The sequence below is a fragment of the Talpa occidentalis genome, unplaced genomic scaffold, assembly GCF_014898055.3.
Source record: "Talpa occidentalis isolate TD23 unplaced genomic scaffold, MPIMG_talOcc4v2.1 talOcc4.16, whole genome shotgun sequence".
Classification (NCBI taxonomy): Eukaryota; Metazoa; Chordata; class Mammalia; order Eulipotyphla; family Talpidae; genus Talpa; species Talpa occidentalis.
This window is the reverse complement of record NW_023601653.1, coordinates 3,235,219-3,254,489: the sequence shown is the minus strand read 5'-3', so window position 1 is coordinate 3,254,489 and position 19,271 is coordinate 3,235,219. Positions and strand designations below refer to the sequence as shown.

Genomic DNA, 19,271 nt, shown 5'->3' with positions numbered 1-19,271 from the left:
CGCTCGTGATTCTCTTCAAAGATCACATGAAACAATAATGTGAAGGCACTTTGTGAACTTCGTTGTTAATACTGTGACTGTAGTGATAGAGACTCGAGTGTCCCTTTGCGTTGTAGGTTAGAAGCACTTTTTCCATGTCAGATGTGCCTTGTTTCTGGGGCGTCTTGTTTTGTTCCCATTTTACTCATTTTGGGAACATAGACTGGGAGAGCTAAAGTACCTTGCATAATTTGTTAAGTGGCAGAAGTAAGCCTTGTATGTGGGCTTGTGTCTTTGGGTAACGTGGCTTTTCTTGTGTCCTTCGAATGAAAGGGCTTAGTCTGCTCTTTGCTAAATTTGATGCTGTTTTGCTGGAACTTTCCTTCTTCAGAGGCTCAGACCCGGTGGGTTATGGTCTCTTTTTCGGTTCTTTATAGAGACACTCGGAGCAGGCTACCCACCCAGCTTTGATGGAAGTTTTCCTCTCGATTCTACACAGCCTCTTTGTCATCGTTCCCCACATGAAGGAGAAGTTCTCCAAGAAGCTTGGTAGGTGCCAGGCAAGTGTGGAAGGGGTGGGGGGCGGGGCCCTGAGGCAGCTGCCCAGAGTCCTCCAGGTGAACAGGACCTGTGAGTGGGGGGCTCTGTGTATGTCTTCAGTGTCAGTGTTCGTGTTCTGCCCCGTGTTGGGTGGAAAGAATATCATCCAGCAGCCAAATGTCCTTAAAGGAAGTTCTCGAATTTTTGGACACTGCTTTGAAAATGTCCAGGAGGTTCCAGTTCAGAGCCCACAGCATTCCTCTCTGCCCGTCACTCCCAGGCCCCCGAGCATTCCTTTCTCACAGATGTTTAATGTCTCTGACTCCTGGCACTGGATGCCGAACGTATCCCAGTTGAGATGGCGGGAAAACATTCCCCCAGACTCGGGATGCCTTCTGGGGCGGCGGCACTCGGGGTGCTAGATGCATGCACCTTCAGAAGTATAGATCTGGGGGAGGGGGAGGTGGTGCAGAGAAGGGATGCAGAGAAAGGCTGTGTGTAAGGACATCAGTGTGGCCCGAAGCCAGGGCAGACTTGATCAGAGGCCCAGACTGCAAGAGAGGAGAAGGAAGCAAGCCTTGCCAGCCAAGATGGGCAGAGCCCAGAGTAGGGGATGGAGAAACTCTTGGTTCCTAAGAGTCACTCTACTCCATAGCGAGGGAGCAAATTCTGAACCCAGGTCTATGTGACCTTGGTGCCGCCCAGACTCGGGAATCTCTGTAACAAGCCTGGCTTAAGCCCTTGCTGCTTCCTTCCCCCTTCTCCCAAGCTGCCTCGTACTTCATCAGACTGACGCTGGAACTGAAGGCCAGGTTCTGCGGTGACCGGAGGTAGGTGTGCTCCCAGGTAAAAATGAATGTCTTCCTCTGGAAATTTCTGGTCAAGTGGGAATTTCTGACTGGTCTGTTTTAGTCATGGAACCACGGGGTGGGGTGGAAGTGGGGATTCCCACAGAGTCTGCTCAATACCTGGTGGTATGAAGTTTTATTTGATCTGATCCTGGTAAGACTCTCATTCTCATTGGATGGGCTCCAGTCACATCAGAACTGGAAGGACACTTAGAGGTCAATTGTCTGCCCCCTCATTTTGCAGATGAGCAGGCCAAGGTGCTAAGAGGGTAAAAGATGCAGTGACCAGTAAGAGTCAGCCTGGCAATTCCAGAGGAGAGACTCTTGTTCAAAGTAGAGAGTTGCTGCCTCAGTCTCTGTTGAGGTTTCTAGAACAGCCTTCTCTGCCTTCCTGTTTATAATTTGTCAACCTATATCTGTAATTATGTGGCAGATTTCATTTGTTAGTGCCCGCAGGCCACAGGATGACCACAGTGTGGTCTGTTTCTCCTAGTGTCTCCATTCAGCGTTCAGGTGAGAATACAGGGGATTCAGAGTCACAACTTTGGATGTTTATATATTCCTTGACCACATATCTTGGATTCAACAACTTCCTCTGTTTCTAGTATTCTCTAGCCCTTTCCAGACCCAGGACACCTTTTCTTTTGCGGGGAGGTTTATGTGTTTTGCTAAATTGTCTTGCTGATTGCTGGTGGCGAGGCAGTACAGTACAGTTCATGGTGCCAGCCCATGTGGCAATGTCTTCTCTTGTTCTTGCTTCCTCTCCTCCAAGTCATTCGGCGCTAAACCAGGTGTGTTCCAGTTTCCTCTACTACCTGTGCCTCAACCTCCTCTCAGCTCCAGAGATGACAGGAGCCCCTTCCCAAGAAGGTAAGCAGCTGCATTTGACTGTCTTGAGGTCCATGGTGGTCTTTGAGAGTCTGGATGTCTTGCTGATTGGCTGGTGGTGAGTCAGCACAGTGATAAGATCCCTTTGCTGGAGCTCCTCAGAAAAAAATAGGAATGATGGAATTTATGCTGATGCTGAGGGAGGCGCGAGAACAGAATCAGAGAAGGATGGGATTCAAGACTCCCAGACCCTTAGGCAAAGAGGGTTGAGAAAGACCCTAAAGCTCATCAAGCTCAGTTGCCCCCACCTTGACCATCTTTACAGCATCCCTCATAACTCTGGAGACCTCTGCTCCGAAGCATCTCGAACAGCTTGTCCAACTGCTTTCTTTATTCAGCAAGTATTTCTTGAGCATCTGCGGTGTGCCACTTTCTTTCCCAGCGCTAGAGCTAGAGACACAAAGTCCTGTTGTCACGGAGTCAGAGAGGAGGCAGCACATGTGTTGATACAAAGTCAGGGATGAGTAGGTGCTGTGAGCAAGGGGATGGCGGGTGATGGAGGGAGGAGGTCCATGTTCTGGAGGGTGGTCAGGGAAGGTCTCCATGAGGAGGTGGCATTTTAGCAGAGATCTGAGTGAGGTAAAGAAGGCCCATGCAGAGTGTCGGCAAGGGGACAGCAGGTACAGAACTGAGAGCTGGAAGTTTTTCCTTCTGTTGCATATTCATCTAGCTGCTGCTTGCGTGCCAGGGGGAGCCTGATGCTGCCGTGCAAGTGGTGGTGATGATGATGCCTCTGCCCTGGGGCACTCCTCTCTCCCAGACTCTGGCGCACTGTAATACAAAATAATGTAACAGTTTTATTCATTCAACAAATACTTTATCTTCTCTGTGGGTGGGACTTGGTGCTGACCGTGTTTCCTCCTTTTACATTTATGAAGACTGTCATCTCCCCCCACTTCCCAAACTTCTTTCTCTCTTGCCTTCTTCACACCGTGCTGACACAAGCCCTCCGTGAATGTTGTCACTCCTGCCGGCCTGGCTTGCATCTCTCACTAGGCGGCCACCTCTCTGTGGTGTCCAGCACTGTCTGCTCAGGTGTGGGCTGACATGCAGACACCAGCGCGAGGACTTCTGCCAGGGTGGTGCCCAAGGCCTTGTTGGTGGCGGTGTCATAACAGCTACACCAGTGCCAGCCCCATGACTGCTGGCAGCTCCCACACATCTGCCCCTTTCCACCTGAGGCTGCAGTGCTCAGAGCACCGGGAAGAGCTGCACAGAGCTCCCTCATGCACAGCGCATCCTTCTTGCCATCAGGAGAAAGGGCAAGAGAGAGGCTATGAGAGGCTCAGGGGGTTAGTTTCGATACTAGCATGACGATCGCAGTGTGCGTGGTGGGCAAAGCGCTAACTTAGAGTCGCACCCCTCATCTGGCTCTGCTGTCAGGTTACTGTGGACATTCTCCGTCCTTACCCTGTGCCTCGCCCTGCCTTCAGTCTCATCTCCTCCTGCTGCTGGAAGGCTCTGTCTGAAAACTCAGTCTTCTCTTAACCACTCTGGCCTTTGTCTACCCCCAAACACCAGCCGACGCGGCATCATCTCACAGAGGTGAAGTTTTCTGTGGTTCATGGTGCAAGTAAGCACAATTAGTGACTTCTCCTTCCTCTTGACTTTGTTCCAAGTTTAAACTCTGAAGTCCTTTCTTTCAGACCTTTTCAGTATTAAATGCCCTTTCTTGATGAATCAGATATTGCATTTATTTTTCTCTGGGAAACCACTTGTAGGATAAATCTAGATTGTCTACTCTGCATTCACGGTCTTTCACAGTCTTGCTACGGGTTACATCACACAGCTGTGCAGCTCCTGACACCCAGTCAGACTAAACTACCCGCCGCCCCCTGACAGGTCCCTTAGGCCTCTGGGCCTCTCAACACGTTGCTTCCTGTCCCTAGGAATCTCTTCCTCCCATCTCTGCTCAACCTCCAAGCTCCGCCCTCTCCACCCTCCGTGGAATGACTCGCTCCCTTTTCCACTCATGAATGTGTCACTGTCACCTGTCCTGCAGGTGTCCATCTCGTTGCCTTTCCCAGTGCCCCGGCTTCTGTGTGTCACAACTGGCCCAGGAGAGCCACTCAGTGAGCTTTGTTGGATGAGTGAGCAAATGTGCCCTGTTCTCCAGGAGCTGCTGCTTGGCCGTCCTGGTGGGCTGCACACTGCACACGGGGAGGAGACCGAGTCCTTGCTCCCCGCGCAGCGCTCTTCATGGGGTGGGTGCACACGTGCATATCGCCTGCTCTTCTCTGTGTGGCTCTCTCCTGCTTCTCCTCCCCAGAACTCTCTGCGGCATCTGAGCTCTTGCAGCACGGGCTGCCCCAGATAAGCAGCAGGAGCCCTGAGAGCCTTGCCCTCCTGTCAGATCGCCAGTATGTGGCGGGGGCTGCTCGCCAGAGACAGTGCTGCGTCCTGCTCCTGTTCTACCTCGCGTACATCTATGATGACAGGTCAGTGCTTGAGCCGCTGGCCACGGTGGGTCCTGGGACCCATGTGCAGCCCAGTTCAGTTCAACAAGTATTTACAGAGACATCCTCTCCAGTTCCGGTCTGTGTCTCGGGACACAGAGGCGAGTGAGAATGGGCTGTGTTCCTGAGAGGCTCAGTCTCGGAGGGGGCTCGAGGCAGGTGGGAAGTTGCGCCACTGACAAAGATCTAGAATGCTAATGAGAATTCCTTGGTCTTTGCCACCAGGAGTTTGCTTTGTGCACAGGAGCACGTTTCTTGACTAGATAGAATTCAGTTTCATCTTAAGCATAAACACCTTCGATTTTAAGAAAAGCTGTGTGTGCCTTTAGGTTCCGGAGACCTGCTTGTAGCCAGCAAAAATGGCCTGAACCACAGTCTTCCAGACGTATTTTAGAAGCCTGTTCCCAGTAGGCCTCTATAGGCTCCAGAATGGTAAAAGAACTAGAACTGACTATTTTTAAATGTTCAATTTTGGGATATATAATCTGATAGGTGAGACGTATTTGTGGTAGAAAATTGAAAAGGAATAAAAGGTTGCATAGTGAAAATTCAGTCTCCTTATCCCATCTCCCTTACGTGTACAAGCATAGATATCTCCCTCCCCTCAAATCACAACCCACTAAACACACGAATGCATAACAATAAACACAAGATGGGAGGGGTGGATCGGGGCCTCCTGAACTCCAAAGGAAGTGGCATGCTCCTGTCTAACAGTGCTAGTCCAGCTGGCAGACCCTTCACCTCCCAGGGGTGAGTAGGAGTCTCTGGCCCTTAATCTTGCACAAAGGACAGAACCATGCTCTGCGCAGGCGTGACAGTTTCTCTAAGTGTACATAGCACACTGGATGCAGGGTGTCATCAAGCTGTGGACATGCAGGGCCAGAAGGACAGTGGCTGAGGGATGTGTCAAGGCGGGACGGCCTCCTCTACCTTTCTCACATGGACTCTCCTTGGTCAACAGGTTTGTCTCAGAGTTGGAGTTATCTATGGCTGTGCAAAGCTTCCTGCTGTCTCTGCAGGACCAGGGGGAGCAACCTCCTCTGCCGGTCTTCAGAGCCACCATCTACCTGCTTGCCGTCTGCCAGGACAAAGATGGTGCACTAGATGAGGTGTGGACCAGCGCGACTGGGGTGCTTCTCCTCCTGGGGACACCATGCTGGGAAGTGGGGTGGCAGAGAGAAGGGGAGGCTGCTGGAGAAGTGGAGGGGTGTAGGGTACTGACATGTAAGGAGCCAGTTCTGTCAACAATCATGGGAGGTCAAGGTTGTTATTCTCTTTTGCATGTAAGAAAACCTAGATTCAGTTAAAGTAACTCTCTTTAGTTAATTGATGGGGGAACCAGGACTGTGATTCAGACTTGACCAAAAGGCTCTTTTCTTAGTTCCACCTCTGGTTTACGTGGGAGGAGAGAGGTATGTGGTGTTTCTTCCGGTGACATTTTATCACACAGTGAGTAGCCAGGACCAAGGTTATCATTAATTTGGTTGACCTTAGACCACTTTAATGGTGATTGTATGTGTACAAATTTCCCTTTTTGGTTTCTTTATAAACTCTTGGGGATAAGGGACTAAAAGCCCGAGTCAGCTCTGAATCTCTCACCTCTCTCATTGAAGATTGCTTCTGCTCCCTAGTGTCGGCCTGTCAGCCTCAACCGGAGACTTCCCTTCCTTCATGGACTATCAGCTTTGCCTCTTTTTGGTTACTGTTGGGGCAAATGTGATATGAGCAGACCTGGTTTCACTGAATGGAAGCAGAAAGGCATAAGGAAAGTGCATAGGTTGGTGTGTGTGGGGGTGGGGGGGGGGTGAGAGGATTCACCAGAGACAGAGTGGGGAACAGAACAGGCAGATGGACCGAAGTACACTGCTGAATGGAACAGCGGTGGGCCAGGAGAGGTCTGCTGCGCCATGCGGGTTGCTCCTTAGCGGGCCAGGATGAAACTCATGCTGCAGAGGCTGCGGATAGCCTCATAAGTTGCGTCTTAACCTTTTGTGCCACAAGGGAGTCCTTTTTTTTTTTTTTTGGTTTATTTATTTATGCATATAAGAGCTGGGTATAGGCCAGAGGTGTGGAGGGTGAGAGGATTCACCAGAGACAGAGTGGGGAACAGAACAGACAGATTTACTGAAATCCACTGCTGAGGGGAGCAGCGGGGATACAGGAGAGGTCTGCTGCGCCATGTGAGACCCTCCTCTGGTGGCCGGGGAGCAGCCGGGGATCGAACTCATGCTGCAGTGACTGCAGATAACTTCATAGGTTGCGTCTTAACCCCTTGCGCCACCAGGGAGGCCCCAAAGCACATAGGTTTTAGGTAAGATAGAGCTCAGAATGCACTGTCTCAGGGCCTACCCCGTGGTGCAGCGGTTGAGCGCTGGGCTGCGAAGCTGTGCGCAGCCTCTGCAGCGCCGGTTCGATCCCCGGCTGCTCCCCGGCCACTGGCGGAGGGTCCCGCATGGTGCGCAGACCTCTCCTGCCGCCCGCTGCTCCCCTCAGCAGTGTGCTTCGGTCCTTCTGCCTGCTCTGCTCCCCGCTCTGGCTCTGGTGAATTCTCTCACCCTCCCGCGCTTCTGACTGTACCCAGTGCTTGTGTAAATAAATAAATAAATCTTTAAAAAATAAAAATAAAAAAATAAAACCATACCCCCTTTCTTAAAAAAAAAAAAAAGAATACACTATCTCGTTGCTGCTCTTTCTGTGATACCTGCAGCCATGGGTAATCACTGCTTAGAGCCTTCCATTTGTTGGGGATTGCAAAACCAGTAATATTCTAATTCTCTCATTCTGTTACTAACTGGAATCCTCGTGTACCAGGAAACTTCCCTCCTCAGCTCTTCAGATATCTGAACAGCAGATTATATAGTTTGAGTATTTCATTCTTTCCTTTAACTACCAGTTTTCAAATAAATGAGTTGGTGGCCTTGCATTTTCCAAAGGTGACAAAAAGAAATTTTTTAGTATTATAATGAATTCATGGATTTAAAAACATTTGATGTGTTTCAATTCACTGTAGTTATTATCCTTTCAAGGCTCAAATTTGTTCTGTCTTTGGCCAGTGGGAGCCTATTCAAGGGAGTTTCTGAGTCCTTTTGACAGAGCCCTGATCGTCTTTGGCGGACTTTAGGTTTTCTGGTATGGCAAGAGGCTTCAGGCTGGCTCTCCTGTTCTCTCTTGACTCCACTCCAGTGACCCCACCTACTCCCACCACATCTCCGCAAACACACTCATCAGTGTTACCAGTAAGAGACAGAGGCCACAGCCAGTATTCAGTCGTCGTCTTACGTGGCCCGTTTACATCCTGTGTCGTCTTTGAAATGATGCCTTGACAGTAGGCTTAACTGTGGACACCCAGGTCAGTGAACTAGAATCTAGAGTCCAAGAATAAACCCATGTATTTATGGGCAGTTGATTTTTGATAAGGATGCCAGAACAATTCAAGGGTCTCCCCTTAAAAGACAATAGTCTTGGACCTCCCCGGTGGCGCAGCGGTTGAGCGCTGGGTTGCAAAGCTGCCGGCGACCTCTGCGGCGCCGGTTCGATCCCCGGCTGCTCCCCGGCCACCAGAGGAGGGTCCCACATGGTGCGCAGACCTCTCCTGCCGCCCGCTGCTCCTCTCAGCAGTGTACTTTGGTCCTTCTGCCTGCTCTGCTCCCTGCTCTGGCTCTGGTGAATTCTCTCACCCTCCCGCGCTTCTGACTGTACCCAGTGCATGTATAAACAAAAAACGAATGAACAAACAAATAAATAAATAAAAACATGCCTCTATTAAAAAAAAAAAAAAAGACAATAGTCTTTTAATCAGTGGTGCTGGGATACCTGGATAGCCACGTGCAGAAGAGTGAAGCCGGACTCTAGCCTCCTGCTGTACACAAAAATTAATGCAAAATAAATTAGAGACCCAAGTGATAGAGCCAAAACTATAGAACTGTAAAACTCAAAATAACATATTAGGGAATTTGAACTTTATGCAATGAGAAAAGAGAGGTTTTGAGGGTTAATGAATAATTCAACACACCCGCCCATTCTGTGCCAGGGCCTGTGCACAGATTAATCTTCTACAGGCCTTGCCCTCAAGCTGCTCAAGTCTGGCATGGACAGGCACACTGTGGGCTGTAGCACGCCATGGTCGTAAGTGTTGCTGGAGAGCCTGGTCTCAGCACTAAGCACATCGAGCAGGACAGAAGTCTTTTCTGTGGGAGCGTTCAGTGCACTGCACGCCATGTAGCAGCATCCTTGCTCTCTCCCACGGAATGCCCGTAGTTCGCCCCCAGCAGAATCTCTGGACATTCTCAGATGTCCCCAAGGGGAGCAGAATATCTCCTAGCTGAAGCCTCTGCCGCAGGGTAAGCACAATGATGTCTTCTCCTCACTAGGTGGCCCTGGGGGAGCAGCGTTGGTGTGTACAGTGTGAGAGGCCAGCACACTATCAGGTGCTGACTGGATTTGTGGGGTCTTGTGGGTCCTCTACATGGCATATTTAGACTCTTTCTTTTTCTCGTCTCCAGGCTGTGGTCAGAGCCATCAGGAAATTCCTAGAGGGCGTCCCGGACCTGCACTTACTCTACATCCACCACCCGCTCCTGCTCAGGTTCTTCCTGCTATATCCAGAGCTGATGAGTAGGTTTGGGCACCGTGTCCTGGAACTTTGGTTCTCCTGGGAAGAGAACAGCTACGAGGACCTGGAGGATGGCTCCTCTGCCGGGAAGCCCACCCTTCCTGCCAACTTAGCAGCCCTGTTCCACATGCTCCGAAGCAGCCCCAGCATCCTGCTTATTTTGCTCGTAGGTGACCACTTGGCTTGATTCTGTGTTCAGAGATCTTGGGCCCTCTCTCTGTCTCTGGGTGCTGATTTGCTGAGGTCAGGGGGCCCCGCCTCTGGACTTAAGTGCTGTTTCCATGTTAGTGTGGGGCCTTTGGATTTGGTAAGTGCCTGGTTTCCGTGAGTGAGTCCATGCTCTTTCCTAGACCTAGCAGAAGTCTGCTCACTGCCTCTGCTCCCCCGAGGATGTAACTGTGAACGACTTTCCTCATTGACCAGTCCCTCCTGGCCTCCTCTAAGCAGATTCTGCTAACAGAGGTCTGACGCCGGGACCTGCCACAGACACAGACACCTGCAGAGGGGCTCGCCAGGCCTCCTTCCCACCACAGCCTGCTCATGTCAGGCAGAGTTGGGGGTCGGGAATCTCAGCACTTTTGTATGTGGCCAGACATAGCAGGCTGCCTGTTACTGTCTGCAGCTTCTAAAACACTGGCTTTAATTCTGCCTTTTTGCCTTCACTTAAGAAAGTACATTGGAAAGCAAACTAATAAGAGTGTCATTATTATAGAGGTAAATGCTGTCATTTATATATATATATATTGTTTTTTTAAAGATTTTATTTATTTATGCATACAAGAGCTGGGGTAGACAGAGTGGGGAACAGAACAGGCCAATTGACCGAAGTACACTGCTGAGGGGAGCAGCAGGCAAGTCAGGAGAGGTCTGCTGCACCCTGTGGGTTGTTCCCTGGCTGACCGGGGCTCGAACTCATGCTGCAGAGGCTGCGGATTGCTTCATAGTGCGGTGCTTAACCCCTTGCGCCATCAGGGAGGCCCCATATTTATATATATTTAAAAAATGGCCTCCCCTGGTGGTGCAGCAGGTTGAGCGCCGCGCTGTGAAGCTGTCCGCATCCTCTGCAGTGCAGGTTCAATCCTGGCCAGTGAGAATCCCACATGGTATGGCCGCTGTTCCCCTCAGCAATGTCTTTCTGTCGTCTGCTGTTCTGCTCCCTGCTCTGTCTCTGGTGAATCCTCTCACCCTCCTGTGCCTCTGGCCTGAACCCAGCTCTTGTATAAAAATAAATTAGTCTTTAAAAAAAAAAGAAAATTATTTGCATACTTGACACCTGTATTTGGTGAGTCATCGCTAGCTAGCGGCAGGTCTCTCATTGGTTGAGCACACCCACCTCGGGGGCACTTGTTTTAGAGCAACCGCTGTGAATGCACTTTTACCTAGTCATCTGAGTAGTCCGGGCGGAATGACACAGCCCATTAGAGAAGAGTGGAGATTGCTTGATTTTCTTATCAACACTCATGATTCCCTGACTTTATTGGAGTGACTGGTGGAATTAACACCTGCTGTCACGGATCTCATGTTCTCAGGTACTACCTCTGTCTGCATTCCTATACACAGACAGACTTTCCATCAGACTTAAGCCTTCACCTTCCATCCCTGTCAGAGAACAATGCAGCTAGAAAGAGTCAGTTCACGATCATGGGCTGTGTGGGCCCCTGGGCAACTCCTCGTTACTCTGGGTGTCCTTCCCCCGAGCGTGACTCTCACTGGTCCCTGCCTTCCCGACCCCTTCCACTCTCATTTCCTTCCCTGCACAGCCAAGGTAGTTTGCTCCCCAAGTCTGTGCATCTCACTCACTGGCTTCTGCCATTTGAAACCACTCTCCCAGGACCAGCCATAGTGCTGGTGTGGCTGTGCAGCGGCTGTCAGCGCTTGGTGGTTGTCCACTTCCTTTCTGGTGACGCCTTTGAGGTTTCCGTAATGTCGGCACTCTTCATTTTCTTCTTATTTCTTACTTTTCTGGATGCCCCTTCCCAGTCTCTTTAGTTTTCTCTCTGGCTCGCACCTGAAAGTTGATGTTCCTCAGAGTTTTGTTCTGGGCTCTCTTCACCCACTGTGCACCCAGGGCTGTTGGTCCCTTGGCTGTGGTGGCCTCCTGCTGTGTGCGGACAGCTCGGCTCCTTTCCCATCCCTGACCTCTCCCTTGAACTACAGACCCATAACAGCTCTGTCTAACATGGAGCTCACGATACCCCGTCCTCACTGAAGGCTGTCGTAGGCCTCTAGCTTCAAAGGATGTAGGCGCTTAAAGGAACAAGTTAAAGAGAAACTGCTTAGGAAGCCAAGTCCTCAGGGAGTCTGGTCCCAGGGGAGCTGGAGCAGGCGTCCTTCCTCTCCTGGTGGTGACCCAGTTCTGTCTTTGAATATGTGCCATCTTATCACCCTCCTTTCTAGGGGGGCTGGACAGAGCTCCCCAGGGATGGGAAAGCGAGGGCATCTCTGAACTTAAGTTCCTCATGCGAGAACAAGAACGTCAGGATAAGAGAAAGTATGTGGGCACGCCCTAGGCACGAGTTGTGTGCTCGCTGACTCCGCTGAAGAATGTAACCTCAGAGACAATTGTTAAAAAAGAGTAGCAAGGCGGGCCTCCCCGGTGGCGCAGCGGTTGAGCGCTGGGTTGCGAAGCTGCCGGCGACCTCTGCGGCGCAGCGGTTCGATCCCCAGCTGCTCCCCGGCCACCGGAGGAGGGTCCCACATGGCGCGCAGACCTCTCCTGCCGCCCGCTGCTCCCCTCAGCAGTGTACTTCTGTCCTTCTGCCTGTTCTGCTCCCCGCTCTGGCTCTGGTGAATTCTCTCACCCTCCCGCGCTTCTGACTGTACCCAGTGCATGTACAAACCAAACAAAAACAAACAAATAAATAAAAAAAAAAAATAAAAAAAAAAAGACATGCCTCTAGAAAATTAAAAAAAAAAAAAAAAAGAGTAGCAAGGCACAGCTTTGTTGTCTGTTCATATATATCTTTCCTACTGTTGCTCCCCTCTTCTAGCCACAGGGAGGAAAAAGAATCTAAAAATACATGTTGGTACCAGTTTCTGGTTTTGATGTGGGTAATTAACAGCTGAAAACAAAACTGCAAATTGGCACTCTTATCAATGGGTCGTCTTTCGTGTAGGTTGTTCAGATGTGAAGAACAATGATGTCACAGAAGCTCTGTTTGTTCCCTGCTTGTTCATGTTACTGCTCAATCTAGTACCAGAACATTCTGGACAATTCTAGGTAGGAGAGAGTGCAGATTGGTCCATGTCCAGCCTAGTCTTCCCACTGACCCATGTGGTGGGGTCCACACCTTTCCCCGGCATCTACCAGGGCTGCCACGGCCTGAGTAGCTTCTTTCCCTCCCCCCTCTCCCTTTGGACTTTTAAAATGTATAACTTGGGCCTCCCTGGTGGCAAAAGGGGTTAAGACACAACCTATGAAACAATCCACAGCCACTGCAGCATGAGTTCGATCCCCCGGCCAGCCAGGGAGCAACCCACATGGTGCAGCAGACCTCTCCTTTCTCACCCGCTGCTCCCCTCTGCAGTGGATTTCGTCAGTCTGCCTGTTCTGTTCCCCACTCTGTCTCTGGTGAATCCTCTCACCAGCCACATCTCTGGCCTCTACCCAAGTTCTTGTATGCATAAATAAGTAAAGCCTTAAAATAAAATAAAATAAATAATAAATAAAATAAAATAAAATAAATAAAATAAAATGTGTGACTTGGGGCTCTCAGGGGCCAGCTCTGACAGCTGTCAGAAACTGGTGTGGTCTTGGGTCCTGTGACCTTGGACAAATCTCTTTCAGTTTCAGCCTTCTACTCTGTAAAGTAAAAGGGTTGAAGGAAATGAACTGAGATTCCCACTGGCCCTCCCATTCTGTGGTCATCTTTCTCCACAGATGTTTTCTGAGTCCTTACAAGGCGAAAAAGATAAAGCTGACCTCACTCCTGCCCTACATTAACCCACAGTGTAGTGGAGTTTACAGTATGGCTGCAGTCTTGATAGGTAAACTCCTTAATCTGCCCTAGTTTCCTCATTGGACAGGCTTTGGTGATACTTAGCTGGAAGGATTATTATGAAATTACAGATTATATATAAAGAAACAGCTGCTGTTTAAATCTCACATTATTAGGCCCTAATTGAGTGGTTGCTGTTAGTTTCACAGTAGTTTCCCTGGCAACTGTGGGGGTTCATGAAGAGCCAGACCAGTCATCCCCATGCCTCCCAGTGATCAGCACGTCTGGTTTTGTCTGGCCGGTGGCCTGTAGCCATGTCTCTCTGTGTGGGGAGCTGACCTCCTTGGAGAGGAGTCTTTTACTGTGGCTTCATGGCACCCCCCTGACTGGCCTGCACGTGCCTGTCCAAGGAATTGACGTGATGGATCTGATAGGTGTGAGTGTTAGGGGATAGGGATGTCCTGAGCAAATTCCATGCAGGCTTTGTGGACTCCACCCCTACTCCACACCAAAGCCATCAAGACATTGGGAGAGACAAATCCCGTCACCACCAAAGGGAAGGTGGCTGTGGCCTGAGCCCTTTTGTGTGCGCCTGCAGTAGAGCATTGATAAGTCCTTTTTTTTTTTAATTTTTTTTTATAGAGGCATGTTTTATTTATTTGTTTGTTTTGTTTATACAAGCACTGGGTACAGTCAGAAGCGCGGGAGGGTGAGAGAATTCACCAGAGCCAGAGCGGGGAGCAGAGCAGGCAGAAGGACCGAAGGACACTGCTGAGGGGAGCAGCGGGCGGCAGGAGAGGTCTGCGCGCCATGTGGGACCCTCCTCCGGTGGCCGGGGAGCAGCCGGGGATCGAACCGGCGCTGCAGAGGCTGCGCACAGCTTTGCAGCCCAGCGCTCAACCGCTGCGCCACTGGGGAGGCCCTGATAAGTCCTTTTAAGCGCGCGGGTGAGGACCCACAGTCAAGCACCCCGTTTTGTATCGGGGCTGCCCTATAACATGAGGAGTCATCACTGACGTAGCCTCTGGCGCAGCTTCTGACTGCCTTTGCCGTCAGCACATTCAAAGTAACTCTGAAAGCAAATGAAAAGCGATGTCCCTTCCCACTGCCCAAAACCAGGGCCTTTATGACTTGGGGAGAAATAGCTAGCTGCCAGGGTGCAGACGGGACCTGACCTGGCCCTCGCTTCCCTGCCTGTGCCCTGAATCTGTCCTAACTATCCTCTCCCACCCTGCTCCTCTTCTGTAGACACACTCAAGCCCCATCTTTTTTTTAAGATTTATTTATTTATTTTATACAAGAACCGGGGTACAGGCCAGATGTGCGGGAGGGTGAGAGGATTCACTACAGACAGAGCAGGGAACAAACAGGCAGACTGATGAAATACACTGCTGAGGGGAGCAGTGGGCGAGACAGGAGAGGTCTGCTGCGCCATGTGGGACCCTCGCCGGCTGGTGAGGATTGAATTGGCACTGCAGAGACTGCAAACAGCTTCACAGCGCTGCGCTCAATCGCCTGCACCACCAGGGAGGCCCTAGAAATAACCTTCTGTTGACTTAATCCTTCATTCACAAGAGAGAGGCATCCTGGGAAGCAGAAAGAGCTTGGGCTTGGAGTTGGGAGCTCTGCTGCCTTCCAGTCCCAGCTGTGTCGTCGAATGGCTTATGTGGCCTTGAACAGGGCATGGGGTCTCTGAGTGTCCGTTTCCTCCTGTTGGGGGTGGACCTGTTTGACAGGAAGGTGCATCCTGGGTGCCGAGGGAGCACCTCTTTTGCCAGGTTCTGTGGCACTGTCCTCCGGGGCCCTCTCACTGCCCCCTCCCCGCTGTCCGCCTGTGCCTGACTGTGCCGCCCGCTGAGCTCTGCTTCCGTCTCCTGCTCAGGATCTCGTCTACTCCAGCCCAGTGGCCACGGCCCGCAAGGCGCTGATTGTCCTGAGGGCCTTTCTGAGGAGGAACGAAGATGTGCAAGTGGGTGGTCTCATCCGAGGCCACTTCCTGATGATCCTGCAGCATCTGCTGGTGGAGCATGAAGCTTCCCCTGCGGGAGGTCAGTCTGAGTCTGCTAGGGGCGCTTTCACCAGAAGGTCATTCAAGCCTGCTGGCTCTGCCCTGAGGAGATTTGCTTTAGGGACGAGAGTAAGAGTTTTCTGTGCAAAAGAAAAGTCAGGCCAGTGTGGCATCCACTTTAACTTTACCATCCTGCCTCTCCCCCTAGAGCGGGTACTGAGCAGTTTGGTTCTGAGCGTGTGTCGTGTGAGTGTGTTTAGCTTTGGTGGGTGTGTTTGATGAGTGTGAGTGTCCCCTCAGCCCCCTGCAGAGCCTGTGCTCGGAGCGATTTGTCACAAGAATGGCAGCCCCTAGTTGGGAAGGAAAAAGCAGGACACGTGGGGGAGGCTAAAGAGGGGCCACAGCCAGCAGGGGAAGGGTGGGTCTGCGGTGGGTGAGAGCTGCCAGTGAGTGCCAGGAGGATCCCCAGACTCCGACTGGGTCCCCTGTGCTGTCTGGCACAGCAGGGAGACACTGAGGTTAGGATTGGTTTGTCTTTTCCTGTTTTTGGAAAGTTGAATTTTTAAATGAACTTTCCAGGAAGTTACAAGGAAGTGGCGGGAGAGCTGTGACTCTCTTGTTCCCACCCTGACTGAGGATGGGGATGTGGTGGTTGGCCTAGGGTGTCTGGGGGAGCTGAGGCCTTCCTTTGTCGGGAAGGACAGTCCGTGCTTACCTGATAACCGTGCTCAAGGGCCTTGAGATTCCACAGCGACGCCTGGTGGAGACCCCCTTCCGGCGGGGCCCTGGTGAAGCACTCAGCCTCTCTGGGCTTTAGTTCTCTTCCCCACGAAGCAGGAATAAGAATCCCTTGTCCAGAGGGTTTTTAAGGGAATGAGTGAAATAATGAATTCCTGCTACCTAGCCCAGAGTGGGCATTCGGGGTCGGTTGCCCCGTCCCCAGTGAGGGAGGAGTGGAGCAGGAAGAAGAGGCAAATCCCAGCAGCTGTTAGGTGCCTTGGGCACCTAACCTTGACCTGAGCTGAGCAGTAGCCCCTAACGGCCCTCGTGTTCCTCACAGCATCCGGGAACCTGTCGCTGCTGCTGAGCCTCCTCTCCGTAGTGCAGCTGAGGAACCAGTCCGGGCAGGAGCTGGACAGCATGGCCATGAAGCTCCTCCACCAAGGTGCCGGTGGCACCCGAGGGTCTGGGAGCTGTGGGTGCTCCCTCAGTCGTGCTGCTGTGGCTCCACTCCCACCTGCCCCCCTTTGGAAGACGCTACAGGGTCATTCTGTTCCTGGGCTTCCTGCTGAGGGACCTTCAGACCTTTTCTGCTCATTCTCTGGGGGTGTTGGGAGACGTAAATAAATAAATAAACCAGCCCTCCAGTCCACCCACCACCTCACCACCCACCCGCCCAACCTGTGGCCCAACCGGAGTATGGGCTCTGGGGTGAGGCCTCTGGTCTGAGTTTGTTTTCAGCGTAGTCACTAGGTCTGCCGCCTTGGGAGCCTGACTCCGGGTGGCACTAAGAAGTGACTGCAGATAAGAATTCCACAGCGCTTGGCAAGCAGGAAGCCTTCAGGGGGCACCATCCTCGTAGATAAACTTGGTTCTCCACCTAGGCCCAGAGCTGGCCCTGGACAGGAGGTCCAGGTCTCCTTTTCCCCTCCCCCCAGGCCTTATTGGAACCTTTCATTGCAGTCGCTGCTTCTTGAGGAAAGGTTGGAGTTAGTAGGGTGGGTGCGCGTCTTCAGCACTCTTCAGACTGCGCTGCTGGAGGAGGTGAAGGCAGAGGTCAGAGATCAGTGTCAGGATCCGTAGCAGTCCCAGGCTCGCCTGGTGGTGGTCGGTGCTGGTCAGTCAGGTCAGGGTGGCACTAAGCCGGGAAGGAGGCCTGCGGGCTTGACAGGGAAAATAATGGGCTGAACACACATGAAATATAATGCGCATTTACACGGCGTGCTGAGTGCTTTTGTTCGAGAGCACTGGGGGTGGAGATCTGTAGTTGGGGTGGGGGGGTAGGAGACCCACTTGTCTGGCTGACCGCAAGCCAAGTGTGACGCAACGGCCAGAGAAGTGGATGGTGGAGATGGGTAGTTTTCCTGGGGGCGGGGGCAGGGAGCAGCCGTTCCCAGGAGGAGAGGGCTGGTCTCTGCAGACGTCCAGTCCACTCCGTGGTGCAGTCGCTGCGCTAAGAGGTGGGGCCTGTGCCTTGCGAAGTTAAGGGAACTTCATGGAGAAGGGGGACTCGGGGGTGAATTTGGATTTCTAAGCAGGAGTTAAGGAGTCACCAGGTGGAGGTGCAAGAAGTCAGGGAATGGCACAGGGCTGGCTAGAGTGCCCTGGGAGGTGATGAGGGCCCCCTTGCTGCAAGCATCCTGAGCTGCCCTGCTCCCCACTTGGGGTTGGCCAGGGTGACCTCTGCAGCCCCCGCCGTCCAGGTCTCGCCAGTGCGAGCAAGGTTGCAGGGGTTTGCTTCACCTCCCGAGCTGCCGTCTGTCCCCACGCACAGCTGTGGGCTATTGGCCTGACGTCTGTGCTGATGGAGGGCGCGGACAGGCCTTCGGCATTCCCACCATGTTCCTTCCCATCGGCTGTAACGTCAGGGACACCTAGTGTCTGGACCCCAAGACTGACATCGGAAACTGGCTCGTGGGGATGGCGAGTGCTGTGGGTGTTCAAGCGGGGCGCGCTGCGGTGCAGTGCCCGGGCCTCCTCTTTTACAGTGAGCAAGCTGTGTGGGAAGTGCGGCCCCACCGACCAGGACATCCTGCAGCCTTCCTTCAACTTCCTGTACTGCAGCCTTCACCAGACCACGCCAGGCAGTCAGAAAAGAGGTGCTGGGACCCACGCTGGGACAGCAAGAGGAAGGGTGCCGGGCTGTGTCTGTGGTGCTCAGATTTTCCATCTTAAAAAATATAATGGGAGTTTGGCTGGCCTCAGTGGTCGTCGCAAGGTCCTTTCTGGTTCTGATGACCCGTGGCTCTGGAATGAAGCTTTGTGCCTCCAGAGGATCCTCTGTTGACTCACCATGCTGTGGGAAGCCAGTGATGCGCTGAGCCTGCGGGACTGAGCCCTGACTCTGGTGCTCAGACCCCATCCCCCTGCCCCGCAGCTGCTGCTGTGCTCCTGAGCAGCTCGGCCCTGGTGGAGCTTCTAGAGAAGATGCTGGCGCTCACCTGGGCCAGGGCTGAGGCTGGCTTCCCGGGGCCCAAGCTCCTCTGCTCGGCCTGGCTGCTCGCCGCCTCCCTCTCTGCGCAGCAGCACCACGGCAGCCTGCAGGTTGGTCTCTGGCCCTGTGGCTTTGCGGCACGGGTGGCACCCAAGGGAGGGATAAAGATCCTGAGTTGTGGGCGCAGCAGTACCTTCGTTGCTGTCTCACCTTGGCAAGGTGGTTAACTAAGTGCCTTGGTGAGGTGTTTCGCTCTCTGAGCCTCATCCCCTTGCTTACAAAATAGGGACTTGCCAGGCACTTGTCTCGGTGGGTCCCTTTTAGTGGCGTGAATCTCCCAGGCCCAGAGGAATAAAGGATGAATGCCGCATCTGCCCTGCCCGTAGGGAACTTGGAGTCTCTGAGCACAGCCTTTACAGACGAGAAGGGCTGTACCAGGCAAGGGCCGCAGGGAGAGCCATTGCGGCGAAAGAACAGTAGGGCACCCGCGACATGCGCTTACGGTGAAGGCCGGCATTGCAGAGTGCGAGGTAGCGGGGGCTGGGAAGCAGGGGTCGAGCAGCATAGGTCAGACTGGACAAGAAGGCAGATGCCAGTCTGTGGCCCTGAATGCCCATGGTGTGGGTGTCAGTGTCCCTGCTGGAGAAGGTGGCCAGGGCACAACAGAGCAGCGGCCATAGGGCAGCCCAGAGTGCCTCCCCCTGTGGAAGCTGGTGCCACAGTGCACACCCGCTCCTCGCGGGTGGCTTCACATTGGGTGTCTCCTCTCTGAGCCCGGCTGCTCCCTGTGGACCATGCCCTGTGGCTTCGTGGCACCCTTACACTGTGCCCAGCCTTGTGCCAGTGCC

General features: G+C 52.6%; 1 protein-coding gene across 1 annotated transcript in view; it reads left to right on the top strand.

Annotated features, from left to right (window-relative positions):
- Positions 1 to 19,271, top strand: part of MEI1 (meiotic double-stranded break formation protein 1) — a 53,560-nt gene that overhangs the window by 25,546 nt on the left and 8,743 nt on the right. Inside the window, exons 15-24 of the mRNA XM_037513459.1 lie at positions 417 to 528; positions 1,289 to 1,349; positions 2,140 to 2,237; positions 4,525 to 4,693; positions 5,673 to 5,820; positions 9,214 to 9,489; positions 15,144 to 15,309; positions 16,330 to 16,434; positions 17,978 to 18,088; positions 18,367 to 18,533. Of these exons, the coding sequence (XP_037369356.1) occupies positions 417 to 528; positions 1,289 to 1,349; positions 2,140 to 2,237; positions 4,525 to 4,693; positions 5,673 to 5,820; positions 9,214 to 9,489; positions 15,144 to 15,309; positions 16,330 to 16,434; positions 17,978 to 18,088; positions 18,367 to 18,533 (1,413 nt within the window). The remainder of the gene's footprint in view (positions 1 to 416; positions 529 to 1,288; positions 1,350 to 2,139; positions 2,238 to 4,524; positions 4,694 to 5,672; positions 5,821 to 9,213; positions 9,490 to 15,143; positions 15,310 to 16,329; positions 16,435 to 17,977; positions 18,089 to 18,366; positions 18,534 to 19,271) is intronic.